This window comes from Podarcis raffonei, chromosome 16 (assembly GCF_027172205.1).
Source record: "Podarcis raffonei isolate rPodRaf1 chromosome 16, rPodRaf1.pri, whole genome shotgun sequence".
Taxonomy (NCBI): domain Eukaryota; kingdom Metazoa; phylum Chordata; class Lepidosauria; order Squamata; family Lacertidae; genus Podarcis; species Podarcis raffonei.
The window spans coordinates 9,965,182-9,983,221 of record NC_070617.1 but is presented as its reverse complement, the minus strand read 5'-3'; the positions used below and the strand labels follow the sequence as shown (position 1 = coordinate 9,983,221).

General features: G+C 47.8%; 1 protein-coding gene across 3 annotated transcripts in view; it reads left to right on the top strand.

The window, feature by feature from the left end:
• CLK2 (CDC like kinase 2) overlaps window positions 1-17,835 on the top strand; it is a 56,768-nt gene extending 38,933 nt beyond the window's left edge. Inside the window, exons 2-10 of one of the 3 annotated variants that reach the window (XR_008327949.1) lie at window positions 1,106-1,183; window positions 2,483-2,617; window positions 5,675-5,795; window positions 6,940-7,068; window positions 8,138-8,297; window positions 9,576-9,677; window positions 13,818-13,935; window positions 15,495-16,091; window positions 17,527-17,835. Coding sequence is in view for 2 of the 3 variants with exons in the window: in XM_053368133.1 (XP_053224108.1) it covers window positions 1,106-1,183; window positions 2,483-2,617; window positions 5,675-5,795; window positions 6,940-7,068; window positions 8,138-8,297; window positions 9,576-9,677; window positions 13,818-13,935; window positions 15,495-15,641 (990 nt within the window). In the remaining variant the exon portion in view is untranslated. Of the gene's footprint in view, window positions 1-1,105; window positions 1,184-2,482; window positions 2,618-5,674; window positions 5,796-6,939; window positions 7,069-8,137; window positions 8,298-9,575; window positions 9,678-13,817; window positions 13,936-15,494; window positions 16,369-17,526 lie in introns of those variants that run through there. The other 2 variants (XM_053368133.1, XM_053368135.1) reach the window with 2 other exon arrangements.
• The last annotated feature ends 205 nt before the right edge of the window (window positions 17,836-18,040 follow it).

The window sequence follows — 18,040 nt, the reverse complement described above, 5'->3', positions numbered from 1 at the left end:
TTCCCTCACTGCAAGAAGCAAAGTTACAGGGAACCAGGCAGAGGGCCTTCTCGGTAGTGGCACCCGCCATGTGGAACGCCCTCCCATCAGATGTCAAGGCAACATCTGAAGGCAGCCCTGTTTAGGGAAGCTTTTAATATTTGATGAATTATTGTATTTTAATATTTTGCTGGAAGCCGCCCAGAGTGGCTGGGGAAACCCAGCCAGATGGGCGGGGTATAAATAAGTTATTACAGTGGACCCTCTGGATACGAATTTAATTCATCCCGGGGGGCCGTACTTATCCTGAAAAGTCTGTATCCGGAGGTGCTGCTTCTGCGCATGCTCGTGGCGCAATAGAGTGTTTCTGTGCATGTGTGTGCGTGGCGAAACCCGGAAGTATTTTCTGCGTTCGTAACTCGAAATTACGTTACCCGAAGGTACCGTAACCCAAGGTACCACTGTATTATTATTATTATTATTATTGTTATTATTATCATTATTATTAATACTATGAGCTACTGAGAGCCATTTCCCAACTTTGGGTCTTCGGGTGTTGTTGGACTACAATTCCCATCATGGCACAGTGACCAGGGATTATGGGAATTGTAGTCCACCTATATTGGCAGGCGCTGGGACCGAACAATGGGAGCGCACCCCGCCGCGGGGATTCGAACTGCCGACCTTTCGATCGGCAAGCCCTAGGCGCTGAGGCTTTTACCCACAGCGCCACCCGCAGAACTGCCAACCTAGCAGTTCGAAAGCACCCTCGGGTGCAAGTAGATAAATAGGGACCGCTTACTGGCGGGAAGGTAAACAGCGTTTCCGTGTGCGGCTCTGGCTCGCCAGAGCAGTGATGTCACGCTGGCCACGTGACCTGGAAGTGTCTCCGGACAGCGCTGGCCCCCGGCCTATAGAGTGAGATGAGCGCACAACCCTAGAGTCTGTCAAGACTGGCCCATACGGGCAGGGGTACCTTTACCTTTACCTTTAGTCCACCTATATCTGGGGATCCAAAGTCAGGGAAGGCTAGCCTGCCACATCAGAGACTGCCTCCGGAGGCGGCAGCCATCGCAACACCTACACCAGTTCTCAAATCTAAACACAACTTCTTTTGTCTTCTCAGGACCCCGCCATCGTACAGCACAGGCCGACATCGGATTACGCCACCTTGGATGTCTACAACCCTTTTGACAACACAGCGGTAGGAGGGCTATTCTTTTATTACACCAGTTTCGCTGTTGCTTCTTTTTACAGGGTGAGGGAAGGTCTCCGAGGCCCAGTTTGCAGCTAGGCTGAGATTGCACTCGGCGTATGGGGTGCTGAGGGGAAACTCTCCAGAACTGGTGTGCCTGTGAGAGAAATTGCGGTGTCTCTCGGGTGCAGGCTGGCAGGACGGCATGTAGGGAGCCCAAAAGCATGTTAAACTATGGAACTCCCTGCCACAGGAAACTGAGATGGCTGCCGTCTCAGATGGCTTTGAAAGAGGATGAGGCAGTTTTTAGCTAATTGCTAAAAACTGGAAAAAAGAAACTGGGCCATGGAATGGCAAGACAAACAGTTAGAGTATATTGAACTGGCTATTAGAGGCAATTGGAGATCACACTAGACAAGAGTTTCAAAAAGCATGGGGGAAATGCAGAGAATCCTTCACAAAACAGTGCCCTAAAATACATACCTGGACTTGTTTCGATTAATGTCCGCAGGAGACTTTGTGGATATTTAAGTTATAATTAGAAAAATCTTAATAATTATTCATAAAGGAAACAGCTTATAAGAAGTAAATAAGGAGGCCAGGTACAGGATAAAGGAAGTCTTTTATTTGGTTGTTGGTATTGTTGTACGTTATGCTCACTGCATGTTATGTTCATGTTTAATAAGGGTGGATTTCTGTATTGGGGTGGGTGGGGTGTTTATGTTATTTATATTGTAAATAAAATTTCCTATAAAAAATAATACCGTATTTTTTGCTCTATAAGACTCATTTTTCCCCTCCTAAAAAGTAAGGGTAAATGTGTGTGCGTCTTATGGAGCAAATGCAGGCTGCACAGCTATCCCAGAAGCCAGAACAGCAAAAGGGATTGCTGCTTTCACTGCGCAACGATCCCTCTTGCTGTTCTGGCTTCTGAGATTCAGAATATTTTTTTTCTTGTTTTCCTCCTCCAAAAACTAGGTGCGTCTTGTGGTCTGGTGCGTCTTATAGAGCAAAAAATATGGTAAATAAAAGAGGATGAGGCAAAGAGGTTGAGGGGAAGTCTGCCAGTACCCTAACTAGCCATGGCGGCTATTCTCTGCCTCAACAGTTGGACGCAGGAATGCTTTTGAATCCCAGTTGCGGGGAACCGCAGGCTGGGAGAGTGCTCTTGTGTTCGAATCCTGCTTGAGAGTTTTCCATTGGGGTATCTGGTTGGCCGCGGGAAGAACAGGATGCTGGACTAAGTGGGTCATTGGCCTGATCCAGCAATTAGGCGCATCTTATGTTCTTACGTTCTCCCCTCCACAGCAGCTGCCCCCTCCATACGCTGCCCCTCCCTCGGCTTCACCGGCCCCCCTTGCGGCACCGCCAGCTCCTGCCTCGCAGCCCGCCAAGAAGCCAAGCCCCACTGAGCCCAAGAATTATGGCTCCTACGGCACTCAGGTAAGGGGGAAGCGCCTGCGTTTAAACGCTCCTGGGTTCGAAACTATAAATCCAGGGTGGTCGCTTTTTATTTTACGTTCTTATTTCCGTTTCTTGAATCCTCCAAAACGGCTTCTGTTTTCTGCACGAGTTCAGACGAATCGGTTTCCTCGCTGCATGGCTTTTGTGACAGAAGTAACAAAAGAGGAATTTAAATACAGTGGTACCTTGGGTTACGTACGCTTCAGGTTACAGACTCCGCTAACCCAGAAATAGTGCTTCAGGTTAAGAACTTTGCTTTAGGATGAGAACACAAACAGGACATAGTTGCTGTTGCACTCCTGGGCAGTGCAAATTTCAGCACCAGTCAGAACCTGTTATCGCTTGGAGCTCTGCGCTTCTAACATCTACAATTTCCACTTTTGAAAAGGAGAAAAATCGCTGTTCTGCAAGGTAATCTAGATTCTGCGCCAAAAGGGAATCAGAAGCTGTGTGTGCACTATATAGTTAAAGCACTGCTCCCAAAGAATGCTGGGAAATGTAGTTTTTTAAGGGTGTCAAGGATTGTCACTCCACGAGGGGGAAACTATACTTCCCAGGATCCTTTGGCGGGTGAGGAATGAGCTTTAAATGTATGTACACAGCCCCAGAGTTAAATATTATGTTAGAATTGATTCTAAAGCTGGTAGGAATGGATATTCAGAACCCGCTCTCCCCATATGAACCGACATGGAGTCTGCGTTAGTCATCTGAGACAATTTTTGTGTTCTTCCTCCATGAGAGGTCTGGAGGGGGGGCAACATGCAAAAGGGCCCTTTCTGTGGTGGCTCCGTGTTTGTGGAATGCTCTCCTCAGGGAGGTTTGCCTGGTGCCTTCATTTTATATATAATTTATATATATATATAAATTAAATTAAATTTTCATATTTTTCCTTCGTCGCATTCATATCAAATCATATCATCACATACAACTTTGCCCATACTGAGCAACGACTCCCCCCCCCAGCTTTCTTAAGCAATCACAATCATCTTAGCATTTCTATATCACCCTATTTACCTTCTTACTATACTTTAAAAAATTACTTTAGTATTTGTAAATCAGTTTCAAAAATTATCATTATAAAATATTTTAAATCAAACCTGCAAACGTTCTCAAATGTTTACAGTGTTCTTTCACATATTGTATAAATTTACTCTTGTCCTTTTCAAACAGTTCGTCACGCTGGTTTCGGATTTTCCAAAATCTGAAAAGGGGGGGGAAATTGCCCTGTGATCTTTGGACGAAGGGTCGTATAGATAATAATAATAATAATAATAATAATAATAATAATAATAATAATAATAATAATAATATAAAGAAAGAAAGAAAGAAACGGTGGTGGAACCTGCATTATTTGATTCCCCAAGAATGCTACTCATCTGCTCTTTTCAGCTTCTGAGTTTCTTTGGGTTTTTTTGCTTGTCTTCCTTCAAGCCAGTCTTCAGGACTAGCAACTTGACATTCTGTGGGTTTTTTTAAAAAATGATACTGGTATTCTTATAATGCTGCTTTCTGAGGCCATTGCCACTTTCTGTGATTACGTGATGTTGCGCCGGCCAAGGCTTTCTTAACCAGAATGATGGTTCTCCGAAGCTTGGCTTCTTTTTTCAAGATCCATTTTGATTCACTGGCAAACTTCGTTTATGTCAAGCAGAAGGCTGCTTTTACAAACTGTAAAGAAAAACGGAAATGAACGAGCGGGGGAAAAGAAACCCAGTTGCTTTCACTTCTCGGAAGACTCAACGAGTGCGAGTTAACTCTGAGAGATATCAGACCACTCTCCCTGTAACACTCCCAAACCACTTCCCTTAAAGAAACAGCATACCGTTTCCATAGATGGGTTACAGTGCACCTGATTCGGCCAATTAGAGACCTTCTGATGTACTACAGGCAGGAATAGTTTTCTCCTTTATTTATTCATTTATTTATTTTTAATGCAAAATTGCAACAAAAATCACAAACATAAAATAAAATTTAAAAAGCCCAACCGAACAAACACAAAGCAAAACAAACAGAAACCAAAAATGAAAAAAAAACCACACCTACAAAGAAAACTATGCCATCGTAATAATCTTCACTTATGTAGGCAGGAATAGTTTTCTCATTTTCCCTTTGGAGCAATAGTTTAAGGCTATTTTTCCAGGGCTGTTAAACAAGACTGCCTTTTTGTGTGTGGATGCTCTGCAGTTACAGTGGGACCTTGGTTCTCAAACTTAATCCATTCCGGAAGTCTGTTCCCTCTCAGTGATACTGATGATGTGTTTACCCGATGGATGGTTTGTTTTTCAAAGCTTTTGAATGTTCATAGAACCAAATTGGGTTATTGGCTGGAGCGTTTGTGTTTTAAAATAATTTAGTAGTGATGTACAGTGGTACCTTGGTTCTCAAACTTAATCCATTCCGGAAGCCCGTTCCAAAACCAAAGCGTTCCAAAACCAAGGTGCACTTTCCCATAGAAAGTAATGCAAAATGGATTAATCAGTTCCAGACTTTTAAAAACAACCCTAAAACAGCAGTTTAACATGAATTTTACCATCTAATGAGACCATTGATCCATAAAATGAAAGCAATAAACAATGTACTGCAGTCAATCAATCAATCAATCAGTAGCAGAACTGGGTTCCACACAGTCACAAAAACAAAACAAAAAGAGCTACAAAAACGCAAAATAAATAGCAAAAACAGAAAGACCTCAGTGTAATACTAAAAATGGAAGTGTGGCACTCAAATTGGAAGTGTAACACTCAAAGCAGAGAACATTCGGCTTCCGAAAAAGGTTCGCAAACCGGAGCACTTCAAGGTTTGCAGTGTTTGGGTTCCAAGTTGTTTGAGTACCAAGGCGTTTGAGAACCATGGTACCACTGTATTGATGCACATTTTACAGTTCCCTTGTGAGCTGCTTTGAGCATATTCATATAGAAAAGTGGCATAGAAATTTAAATAATAATAAAAAATCAATTGGATGAAAAATATACATGGGGAAGGACTGTCCCTCCTCCTCCTCCTCTCCTGCTGATTTTTCTCTTGCTTTTCCCTTAGGAGTCGACTGCGGCAGCCACGGCGGAGCTGTTGAAACGGCAAGAGGAGCTGAACCGCAAAGCTGAGGAGCTGGACCGGCGGGAGCGGGAACTGCAGAACGCTGCTCTGAGTGGCGGAGCAGGTATAGCCCACCTTGGCAGTAATAAAAACCCTGACCTCACTCTGGGGGTGTAGTGATCTGGGGCTGCGGGGAGGCGGTGCCAAAGACCACGACTGTTTCCTGCAGCAGGGTCTGTCGTAGAGTTGCCCAATCATCACGAAAGGGGAGCTTTTTAGCCACTGTGAAGGAAGTCTTCATGTGCCGGTTGGAGCCAGTCAGAGTGAAAGGACCCAATCAGCCTCTGAGGGTGGGCTCCTGGCGTCACTCTGGAGAAAAAAGAGGAGGTTGTTTTGTAGGCAGCAAAGCAAAGTGTTTAGGAACACCAAAACTACAAGGTGCTTCAGTTTCAAGAGAACGACATGCGAGTTCTGTTACGTACAGTGGTACCTCTGGTTGCGAACGGGATCCATTCTGGAGGCCCGTTCGCAACATGAAAAGAACGCAACCTGCAGTGGCGCGTCTGCGCATGCACAGGTTGTGATTCGCCGCTTCTGCACATGCGCGTGACATCATTTTGCGTGCATGCGTGAGCGGTGAAACCCGGAAGTAACCGTTTCCGGTACTTCCAGGTCGCCGCGGGACGTAACCTGAAAGAACGTAACATGAAGCGGACATAACATGAGGTATGAGGTAACATGAGGTACAATGGAAAAGTCTACTTTTTTGTGGGACCAAGAAAGCTGATCGCGCGCACATCGACGGAGCGACCAGTTGTCTGAACTCTCGCCAACAACAAACGGCAATTGCCACAGCAGCCAATAGCCTGTGGAACTTGCCACAACAACAAATCACCTGCCAAAACGCCACGGACAATCTCCGGCTCACGGCAGCCACCAATCGCCTGTCCAGCCACATCACTATCCATGTATAAGACGACCCCAATTTTTAAGCTTAGTTTTTGAAGGAAGAAAAAAACCTATAAATGGAAAAATACAATAAGTTACTCTGAAAAAAAGATATTGGAGCACTCCAAATCATTTGCCCCCATGTAGGTGCGTAGAAAATATTAGATCTAGTTGATCTGCATGGTGGAGATCTGCGTGGATCGTTGCGATGTATTATTAGAGTATTATTATATAATCTTAGAGGGGGCTTAGCTGTATCGTGAAAGGACCCTGAATTTGCCACTTGCCTTACTCTTGTTTTTCTGCTTTTGGACTCGCAGCCCATCAGAACAACTGGCCTCCGTTGCCTTCCTTCTGTCCGGTGAAGCCGTGTTTCTATCAGGATATCCCTGTGGAGATTCCCGTGGAATCACAGAAAACGGTCACGACCATGTACTACCTCTGGATGGGTAAGTCCTTGAAGCACAGCACAGCGGCAGAGGAGTCCATGTCTTGCAGGCAGAAGGTTGAGTCCCCAGCAGCCACAGGGAGAATTTAGAGAAGACGGTCTTAATTCTGCTGGATCAAGTCAAAGGCCCATAATTGTTCAGCGTCCTCTTTCTCACAAGGGGACTTGAGGGCAACAACAACTGTAAATCTCAAAACTTTATAGACCATTGAGACAGAGTTGATCATAAGGATATAAAGGTCTGAAGTAGAGGATATAAAGTGCGACACAAAGATTTGAAAATTAAAAACCGGTTGAAGGGATGGAGGGAAGTCACAAGCTCGGTAGAGCAAATAATTTATTTGTTTTGTTATTGGTATGCTGAAATGTTGTGTTGAAAAAGAAATTAATAAAAATATTTAAAAAAAACCAACTCTCCCCACTTGAGGTTCATGGCAACTGGTCATTCAGAGGCATGCTGTCTCTGACAGTGCAGGGAGAACGTAGATAAGCTAGCCTAAGGCCACTGTGTCAATGGGGATCCTCCTCACATGCTTTAGTTACTTTGCAGCTTCAAAATAGGAAACAGCCACCTGAAGAAGCATTCTGTGTGCCCTGCAAGCTTACACTCACTGCATAAGTACAAATTAATTACGAAACACAAGCCATATCATTTTGTGTGTGTGTGCTTTTAAATGCTTTTTGGTGTTTTCACTGAATAGGGGTACTGATTTGTTTTTTTAAAAATATTTATATTTATTGTGGGGTGTTTTGGTTTTTTTAGTCGTATCTTTTCAAATTTATCCTCTGTGCTGCCTTGGGTTCTGCACTGTGGGAGAAAGGCAGGATAGCAAATGAACCCAAGCCATAAATAAATAAACGAGCAGCCTTTGATTGCACAGTGGAATTAAAAAAGAATGGTTAGTCTTAACTCTGTACAGGGCAGAGAGAGGGGTCACAGCTGCATCCCAACAGAGGGCTTTAGCTTTCGGCCCCCACCCCGTGGCTGCAGTTTGTGGGGGCCGCCTTTGCCCTTCTCTCCCCGCTTCCTCAAGATCAGCTAACTCACGCCCCCTTTCTTGTCCCCACAGCCGGCATTGTGACTCTCTTCTTCAACTTCCTGGCTTCCCTGGCCTTTTTCTGCGTGGATTCTGGGGGCGGCTCAGGCTTTGGCCTCTCAATCCTCTGGGCCTTGATTTTCACACCCTGCTCCTTCCTCTGCTGGTATCGGCCCATGTACAAAGCCTTCAGGTATCGCGGGAAAATGGGCGTGCGGCTGCGAGGCCCGATGTTGCGGGGTAACTTGATGCCAGGCAAATTGGGAAGGGATATTTTGGGAGTTTGTTTCTGCCGCCTAAGGAATGAGGGAACCTTTGGCTCCACCCGGATGTTAACTGGGCTCACAACTCCCTTCAGTCCCAGGCAGCCTAGTCAGGGGAACGCCACATTTTGAAGAGCAAAAACAAGGATGCTACGACGACTCTCATTTTTAAATACCTCTATGTAGAAGGGACGCGGGTGGCGCTGTGGGTTAAACCACAGAGCCTAGGGCTTGCCGATCAGAAGGTCGGCGGTTCGAATCCCCGCGACGGGGTGAGGTCCTGTTGCCCGGTCCCTGCTCCTGCCAACCTAGCAGTTCGAAAGCACATCAAAGTGCAAGTAGATAAATAGGTACCTCTCCGGTGGGAAGGTAAACGGCGTTTCTGTGCGCTGCTCTGGTTTGCCAGAAGCGGCTTTGTCATGCTGGCCACGTGACCCAGAAGCTGTACGCCGGCTCCCTTGGCCAATAAAGCGAGATGAGCGCCGCAACCCCAGAGTCGGCCACGACTGGACCTAATGGTCAGGGGTCCCTTTACTATATGTAGGCTATAGAAGCTGTGATCTGTTGCTGAGGGGAGGCAGGAGAAAAGAAGAAAGCAAGTCTTCAACCACCTGTTATGTCTATGTCTCATCCAGAAGTTATAGCCAGAGACAATTTGGGAAATATTTTAAAAATCCACCCAGACAGAATTTTTACCCCTGTAAAAGAGGATGTGTCCTGGAAAAAAGGGACGCATGGCAACCCTGCTCAGCAATATTTGAAGGGTCACCGATTCCCCATTCTTGTGGACAGAGTTTTATACAGTGGTACCTCGGGTTACAGGCGCTTCAGGTTACATACGTTTCAGGTTACAGACTCCGCTAACCCAGAAATAGTGCTTCAGGTTAAGAACTTTGCTTCAGGATAAGAACAGAAATCGGGCTCCGGCAGCGTGGCGGAGCAGGAGGCCCCATTAGCTAAAGTGGTGCTTCAGGTTAAGAACAGTTTCAGGTTAAGAACGGACCTCCGGAACGAATTATGTACTTAACCCGAGGTACCCCTGTATGGATATTTTTTACTGTCTGGTTTTATGTATGACTATTGTGATCCGCTCTGACATTTATTTATTTATTTCAGTGGAACAGCAGTATCTAAATATTCTTCTCAATAGACACAACCCTGTTACAGCAATAGGGTCCTAACTCTTCCTTTCTCTCCTCCTCTTTCAGGAGTGACAGCTCTTTCAACTTCTTCGTCTTCTTCTTCATTTTCTTCGCGCAAGATGTGGTGTACGTTCTCCAGGCCATTGGCATCCCAGGCTGGGGGTTCAGGTAAGGGCGCCCTGTTCTTCGCTGTCTCTGTGTCTTGTGACTTTAATTTATTAGCTGCCCATTGCCCTGAGGTCCCAGGGCAAGCTAAAACAATTGAAACACTTATGTTGAAAACAGTTTAAATCAACTGGCGATCACAGAAATAAGGCGGGTTCTAGAAATATATGTCTCGGGCGTCAAAAGTCCAGGGATATAAAGGAGGCACACATTCAGCACTTGCCCAAAGCTGTATAATGAAGGTGGTGGGTTGCGTCTCTGTGGAGAGGGAACTTCACAGCTTAGGGGCAGGGCCATAGGTTCGCCCACAGCCAAGGAGGGAGCCGTCTCTCTTTTAAAAAAAAAAAATTTTATTAAAGGTTTTCAACTGAATATACCATGAAACTTAAACTAAGCAAAAAAGAATAAGAGAAAACAATATATCAAACAGGAAAAAACACCAAAGAGGAAAAGAAATATACATTAGTAATAATCCTCATATGACCCTCAGACAGTTGTACCTTGGTTGTCGAACTTAATCCGTTCCAGGAGTCTGTTTGACTCCCGAAACGTTTCGAAAACCAAGGCTTCCTGCACTCAAATCAGAAGCAGCATTGGACACCCGGCTTTCAAAAACATTCGCAAACTGGAACACTCGCTTCTGGCCGGGTTTGCGGCGTTTGTGAGTCAAAACGTCCCAGTACCAAGGCGTTTGACAACCAAAGTACAACTGTATAACACAAAATTATAAATATATCTGTGTGGCCCTCGGTTACCATTTTATCTTAATCTTCACACATACAGAGAGCTGAATTCTCTCATCTGGGAGAGCTTCCCTTTCCTCAGCCTCCCAACCTGAGAAAACCCACTCTGACCGGCCTCTCATAAAGGCCCCTTCCTTGTCTTTTGTCAGCTCAGAAGGGCACTGTCAGCGCTGCCCAAGGTCCCAGCTCACACAAGACCAACGCTGCTTCTTCCTCAAGTAAAAAAGTCTTTATTGAAGTTCAGTTTCACTTCCAGACGCGCAGCGCGCAACGCTACGTCTATACCTTAGACCGTCGAAGTCCCATCTGAATCTCCTCCCCCCTGACACCAGTTTAAGATTCTAGCCTTACTCCACCTCTTCCTCTGTTCCTTCTTTCTCTGGGTCCTTCTGCTAGTCGGAGTCTCAGCCCTCCTAGATTCCTCTGACGCTGAGTCCCCTGACTCTTCCCCCTCCCTCCTTCGGGCTTTAGGACCTGGCTCCCAATCCGGGTTTTCTGCTGTCCCGCGCTCCTCCACATTTGAACTTGGCGCGCGCGCGCAGCCTCCCACTTTCCTTCTGACCGTTACACTTGTGTCACTGCTCCCTCTTTCGGGGAGGCTAGCTGGACCTGGCCTTCCCTCCGTTTCCCCACTTCCCGATGGGGGCGTGGTTACCCCTGACTCATCTTCTCTCCCCGCTGGAGGAGAGGCTGGTCCTGACTCATGTGACTCTTCCCCCCCACTGTGCTCTGGTGGGGGAACTGGTCCTGATCCTCCGCTGCTCCCTTGGGAGTCCCCTCTGGTCCCTTGTTTATGGAGCGTCCCCCCTGGGATCCCCCTCGCCCTTACCATAGGCGCCCCCTTCTGGGAATCTTCTGATTCGCTGGAGAAGCTCATGGAATCTCTCGGGTCACTGTCATATTCCCCTACGCTCCCCTCTGATTCCTCTCCTCCGCTCTCTATTTGCTCTCTCCCCTGCTCTTCTGCTCCTGAGCCTCTGACAGGCACCTTCTCAAAGCCTGCTTGAGCCGGCTTTGGGAAGGATGCACGAGGGCCCTGACAGGGTCATGTCTCCTTCCCAAAACTGGACAACCATTTCCCAGGCTTTGGGAAGGAGTTACGGCATGGGTAGGCAAACAAAGGCCCGGGGGCCAGATCTGGCCCATTCGCCTTCTCAGTCTGGCCCGCGGACGGTCCAGGAATCAGCGCATTTTTACATGGGTAGAATGTGTGCTTCTGTTTAAAATGTATCTCTGGGTTATTTGTGGGGCACAGGAATTCGTACATTTCCCCCAAAAAATATAGTCCGGCCCCCCACAAGGTCTGAAGGACAGTGGACCGGCTCCCTGCTGAAAAAGTTTGCTGACCCCTGATCTAAAGCATGGGTAGGCAAACTAAGGCCCCGGGGGCCGGATCCAGCCCAATTGCCTTCTAAATCCAGCCCGTGGACGGTACGGGAATCAGCGTGTTTTTACATGAGTAGAATATGTACTTTAATTTAAAATGCATCTCTGGGTTATTTGTGGAGCATAGGAATTTGTTCATTCCCCCCAAAAATATAGTCCGGCCCCCCGCAAGGTCTGAGGGACAGTGGACTGGCCCCCTGCTGAAAAAGTTGGCTGACCCCTGAATTACGGGGGCTCTAGGACTCTGCTAGAGCCGCGCGACTCCTTCCCAAAGCCCCGCTTTAAGCCGGTGCCACGAGGGCTGTGAGGAGGGCGTCAAATGTTGGCCTCACGCAGGGCGGCCATATTACTATGGTCTGCCCCTGCCACCACAGAGAAGACCCTCTGCTGGGCCGCCGCCACCACCCAATCTTCTGAGGGCAGCGGAAGAACCAAGAGTCCCTTAACACCCAAGGGGGTCTGTAGGGAAGGAGGCAGCTTTTCAGGCAGGGCGGGTTTTTTTAAGCCGGAACTTACCGGAACTCTGTTCCACCCATTGGACGCCATTGCCATTCTGAGGGGACGAGGGAAGGTGTTCACGGTCAGTTCCGGCACCTCTTTTTCTAGAAAAATAGCACTGCTTTCGGGTATTTGGGAACCCCAAGCTTTGCATCAGGATGAAATGTGAGTGGGGGGACTCTAATGGATTTAGGGAACAACAGCCCAGTAGCAAGGGCTGAGGAAACTCTAGGCACCATAATTCTGACTTGAACAGGGAGCGAACACAAAAGTGGGTGAGGCAGGGAACAATCAAATGTATAATTACAGTCAACTGACCATGGAAGATTTGCAGACGTTTAAAAAAGGGAGGAAAAAATATACCACAGCCTTCAAAGAGCGAAGGTGACAAATTAGGAGCTGTCTTAGTGGGTGTAATATAAGTTACACCCCTCTGATCTATTGCCACCTGTTTCATAATAGATAAATAGATTAGAGCCTCACAAGGAAGGAGCTCAATAGTGTCTTTAGGGATGGACCAGGAAACTGGCTCCTAAAGGAATAAATTTAGCGTTCTCTAACCCTTTCATAATGCGTACAATAGGGAAAACACATGAGAGATTGTTTCAAGCTCTTAAGTATATGCAAAGGCAGCACTGATCTTTGAAGGGAAGTTTAGCAAATCTGCCGTCTGGGGCCTTTGTGGGGAAAGTGTTAAAAATGTGCCGACCAAGCAGAATTCGTGGAACGGAAGCAGTCCATGCTTTCCTGTGGCGGTTTTTATTTATTTGGACATTTCATATACAGTGGTACCTCGGGTTAAGTACTTAATTCGTTCCGGAGGTCCGTTCTTAACCTGAAACTGCTCTTGACCTGAAGCACCACTTTAGCTAATGGGGCCTCCTGCTGCTGCCGCGCCGTGGGAGCACGATTTCTGTTCTCATCCTGAAGCAAAGTTCTTAACCCGAGGTAATATTTCTGGGTTAGCGGAGTCTGTAACCTGAAGCGTCTGTAACCTGGAGCGTCTCTAACCCGAGGTACCACTGTACTGCTTAATTGCAGAGTTCTCTTAAGCAATGTACAAGGAACGCAATACAACAAAAGCAAAAATTGGTCCAAACTGTAAAACTGGAATTCAATTAAAATGCCTGCTGGATTATTAAAAAAAAAAAGCAAAAAAAGATTGATTGATTGATTGCATTTTTATACCACCTCTATCTTCCAAGGATCTCAATGTAGTATATGTGGTCCGACTCCTCTTCCCTGTTTCATCCTCACAATGACTCTGTGAGGTAAGGTTAGGCTAAGAGATGGTGACTGGCCCCCTTCTTTAAACTCTTATTCTTTGTTTTTAAAATGGTTTGCAAGTTGCTTTGTGCGGGGGGGGGGAGGGGATAAAAATAATAATAATTACGTTTTGTGGCTGTTTTTAGGGGAGATTTTCTTTATGCCTAAAATTGCTGGGTTGCACACAGTTATCAATTGCCGCCCCCTTGCTCACGGGCACTGATCCTTCTTTCCCCCCTCTCAACTGCAGTGGTTGGATCGTCAGCCTCACAGCGCTGAAGCTGAACACTGGGGTGGCCATTCTCATGATGCTGGTGGCCACACTCTTCACGGTTGTCGCCGGACTCGGCATCATCATGCTGAAGAGGGTGAGTATGGCAGCTTAAGGGTGCTGAGCTCCCAGTCTGTTTCTCCTTCCTTCCTTCCTTCCTTGAATGAATTTATTATTTCAGTCACAGACCAGTTCCAGCCCACATACAATATCAAGGAAGTCATAAAACATGATAGGGGTACATTTGAATTCGCAATTAGGTATAACACGGACAATACAGATATAGCAACAGTTAAAAAATATGTAAATTAAAACTTAATCATTAACATATAACCTAAAATTATCATTTAAAACCTTAATCATTATGGTAGCACAGCTTGTTCCCTTAGTTCCTTCCTTCCTTCCTTCCTTCCTTCCTTCCTTCCTACCTTCTGTGGCAACTGGCCATAGATTTCTTGTGGTTTTGTGGCCACATTTGCACCACATTACCGGACACAAATACCTCAAGGACCGCCTCTTTCCATATGAACCTACCTGGACCCTGAGATTAGCTTCTCAGGCCCTTTTTTGTGTGCCTCCTCCTCAAGAGGTCCAGAGGGTGGCAACACGAGAACGGGGCCTTCTCTGCTGTGGCTCCCCGTCTGTGGAACGCTCTCCCTAGGGAAGTTCACCTGGCACCCTCATTATACACCTTTAGGCACCAGGCAAAAACGTTCCTTTTTAAACCAGGCCTTTGGTTGATCTGATTTACATCCTATGCCCTTTTAAAATGGGTTTCTTTGTGGGGAGGGGCCTATTGGGTTGTTGGTTTTATTTTTATGTATTTTGTGGTTTTATGTGTTGATTTTATTCTGTGAACCGCCCTGAGACCCCCGAGTATAGGGCAGTATGTAAATTCAATAAATAGTGCTCACCTGAGGATCTTAGTACCTGTGCAGGTAGAATGGTAGAGTTGGAAAGGGACCCTGAGGGACATCTAGTCCAACCCTCTGCAATGCGGGAATCCTGTCCGCAGCCATCTGTGGGTGGGCTCGAACCACCAACCTTCTGGTTGCGTGGAGGGAGTTAACATCCATCACCTGGCCGACACAATCTAGGGCAGGCACAGGCAAATTCCAGCACCCCAGATGTTTGGGACTACAATTCCCATCATCCCTGACCACTGGTCCTGCTAGCTAGGTAAAGGTAAAGGGACCCCTGACCATTAGGTCCAGTCGTGACCGACTCTGGGGTTGCGGTGCTCATCTCGCTTTACTGGCCGAGGGAGCCGCCGTACAGCTTCCGAGTCATGTGGCCAGCATGACTAAGCCGCTTCTGGCGAACCAGAGCAGCGCACGGAAATGCCGTTTACCTTCCCGCCAGAGCGGTACCTATTTATCTACTTGCACTGGCGTGCTTTCAAAGTGCTAGGTTGGCAGGAGCTGGGACCGAACAACAGGAGCTCACCCCGTCGTGGGGATTCGAACCGCCGACCTTCTGATTGGCAAGTCCTAGGCTCTGTGGTTTAACCCACAGCGCCACCCGCGTCCCTGTTAGCTAGGGATGATGGGAATTGTAGTCCCAAACACCTGGAGTTTTGCCTATGCCTGATCTAGGGCTTTTATAGGGCACAGCCAGCACTCTGAACAACCATCTCCGGTCAATCTCTCCCCACAGATTCACTCTCTCTACCGCCGCACGGGCGCCAGCTTCCAGAAAGCCCAGGAGGAGTTTGCCGCCGGCGTCTTCTCCAACCAAGCGGTGCGCACGGCGGCCGCCAACGCAGCGACCGGGGCGGCGAGCAACGCTTTCCGGCCTTTGTAAAGGCGTGTGTGTGTGTGCGCGCGCGCATGTGTTAGAAATCTGCCGCTGCTCTTCCTCTTCCGGCCCCCTTCCCAACCGGGGCGGGGGCAGCTTCGACCGACAAGCCAAGTTGCACTTTCTCTCACCTTCTCTCCCTCGTCAGAAGTCCTTCCTGTGTGTGCTGATTTTAGAAGGCTGTGCTCTCCCTGCCCGCCACCCCCCCGTCCTTTCACTCCCACCCCCACCGCACCACCACCCAGCATGGAATCGGCAACTGCGCCTCATCTCCTGCAACCGCAACCGTTCTGCGAGAAGTTTTGAACCACTTCGCCTCGGCGCCGGAGATTGCAGCAGGGGACCTCTCTGCCTTTTCTCCCAAGGCTGTGTGGAGGATGGAGGCCTTGCTAGGAGCGACTCTTCATCTGCCGGAGCCTCTTCACGTGCCCCCACCCCTCCTTCAGCTTAGCCCAGGTGGGGTGAGGCAGGGGCACTTCCCCAAGTTCCCCAAATTTCTTCCTTTGAGCTGCAACCATGGGCTGCCGGATCCTCGCATCTCCCACAGTTCTCTCTGCCTCCCTTGCTTCCTGATTGGTTGCCCCGCTTAAATGGCAAGGGGCTCTGATGCCTCGAACATCTTCCCTGCTGGTGGAAAACAGAGCAGGGAGAACTACACTGGCAGGATAAGGGGTTCTCCTCCTCCTGTTCAGTGCAGAGGGGTGCTTCCTGAACCCTTGTGTGTGTGTGTGTGTGTGTGTGTGTGTGTGTGTTTGTGGCCCCCTCTGCACTATGCATTTAAAGCAGGATCACACCACTTTATAAACAGTCACGGCTTCCCCCCAAAGGATCCTGGGAAACTAGTCTGTCAACGGCGCCAAGACCTGTTAGCAGGCCTTCTTTCCCCTCGCACAGTTACTAGAGGGGTTTAGCGATCGGTCCCTCTTCCCAGGGAACTCTGGGAATTGTAGTCCTCTAATGTGTCCTAGCAGCTCTTGGTACGCTTAACAAACTACAGCTCCCAGGATTCCTTGGGGGAAGCCAAAGTAGCTGCTTAAAGCGGTATGACACAAATGTAAAATGTATATAGTGCAGATTGGGGGCCTGTGTGTGTGGGTCCGTCTGTGGGAGAAGAGGCGCTTGGCTTTTTCTGCTGTGCCCTCTTTATTAGCTAACTGCTGCTCTCAGACCGGCCATTGCTTCTGCTGCGCTCCCTTTCTAGGCTTTCTCCTCCACCAAGTTTTATAGGGCTTTTTCTTGCCGGTGCTGGCCACTGGAGGGTGGTGTTGGCCTACATCTGTTTTATTTTAGTAAATAGAACAGTACTGGGTTATTTCCCCCCCCTTGTCGTTGAGCTGAACCCTTGCGGGTGATGCCACAGAATTTCATCTCCATGCCTCCTGTTTTCCCCACATGGCCTGTGGGTGGGGAGCTCTGTGCCCCAAATCTTTGCACCCCAACTCTCCCTAGGTTTTTCATCCATTACAGCCCTGCCTTATCTTTGATATTGTGTGTCTTCATTTTTTAAAGTGGGGGTGAGGGACTGATATAAATAGGTATCTGTTTTGGGTTTGGCACCCTTTTAGAGGTTTCCCAGCACTCCCCGTTCCTTCTGTGCCTCCAGATCTGAGGGGGGAGCCTGCACCCCACTATCCGAATTCTGCTTAAAATGGTCTATTCCTTCTTTCCGTCCCCATCTGCGCTCGCCTTATTCTCCTGAACCATGGCTTAAGGAAAGGAAACAGGTGAGGGTTGGGGGTCTGAGGCCCAGCCACGTCCCCTTCCTCTCCCTGTGCCTCGAAGGCCTGCTTTTGTGGTCTGGGATGCTCTGAATAGCAAAGAGGACCTGCCGATTCTTCTCCCCCTGGTCTTGGTTTCACATCTGTGCTCTTTCTGTCTCTCTTTCTCTCAGCTCCTGCCGGTTCCAGGTCTCAGCCCAGAGGCTTTAGATCCTCTCTTCCGTGGCTCATTCCATTTGTTTGACCCCTGAAGGCCGACTGCCCTTCTCCTTTCCCCTGCGTCTGAAATTACCGGGTCTGTGCCGCGTAGCCAATGTTTCCCTGACTCACTCGATGCCCTTCCTCTCCCCCCATGTTGGACTTTCTTGTCCGTGCGTGCGTGGTTCTTCCTCCACCCCGACTTTTTTATTATTTATTTTGCTGTGCCAAATGCAAGATGACTTAACGGAACTTTATTTAAGGAATAAACTACATTTTAACTCGCTGGTCTCCTGGACTGATGTATAAGGGGCTTCGGGGGGCGGGGGACCATATTGCGTTAGATTTCCTGATTGTAACGCCAGCGCTTTGTCCTGCCACACTAACAACAACAACAACAACAACAACAACAACAACAACAATTTTATTATTTATACCCCACCCATCTGCCTGGGTTTTCCCAGCTGGGTGGCTTGCCGTACAGCAAGT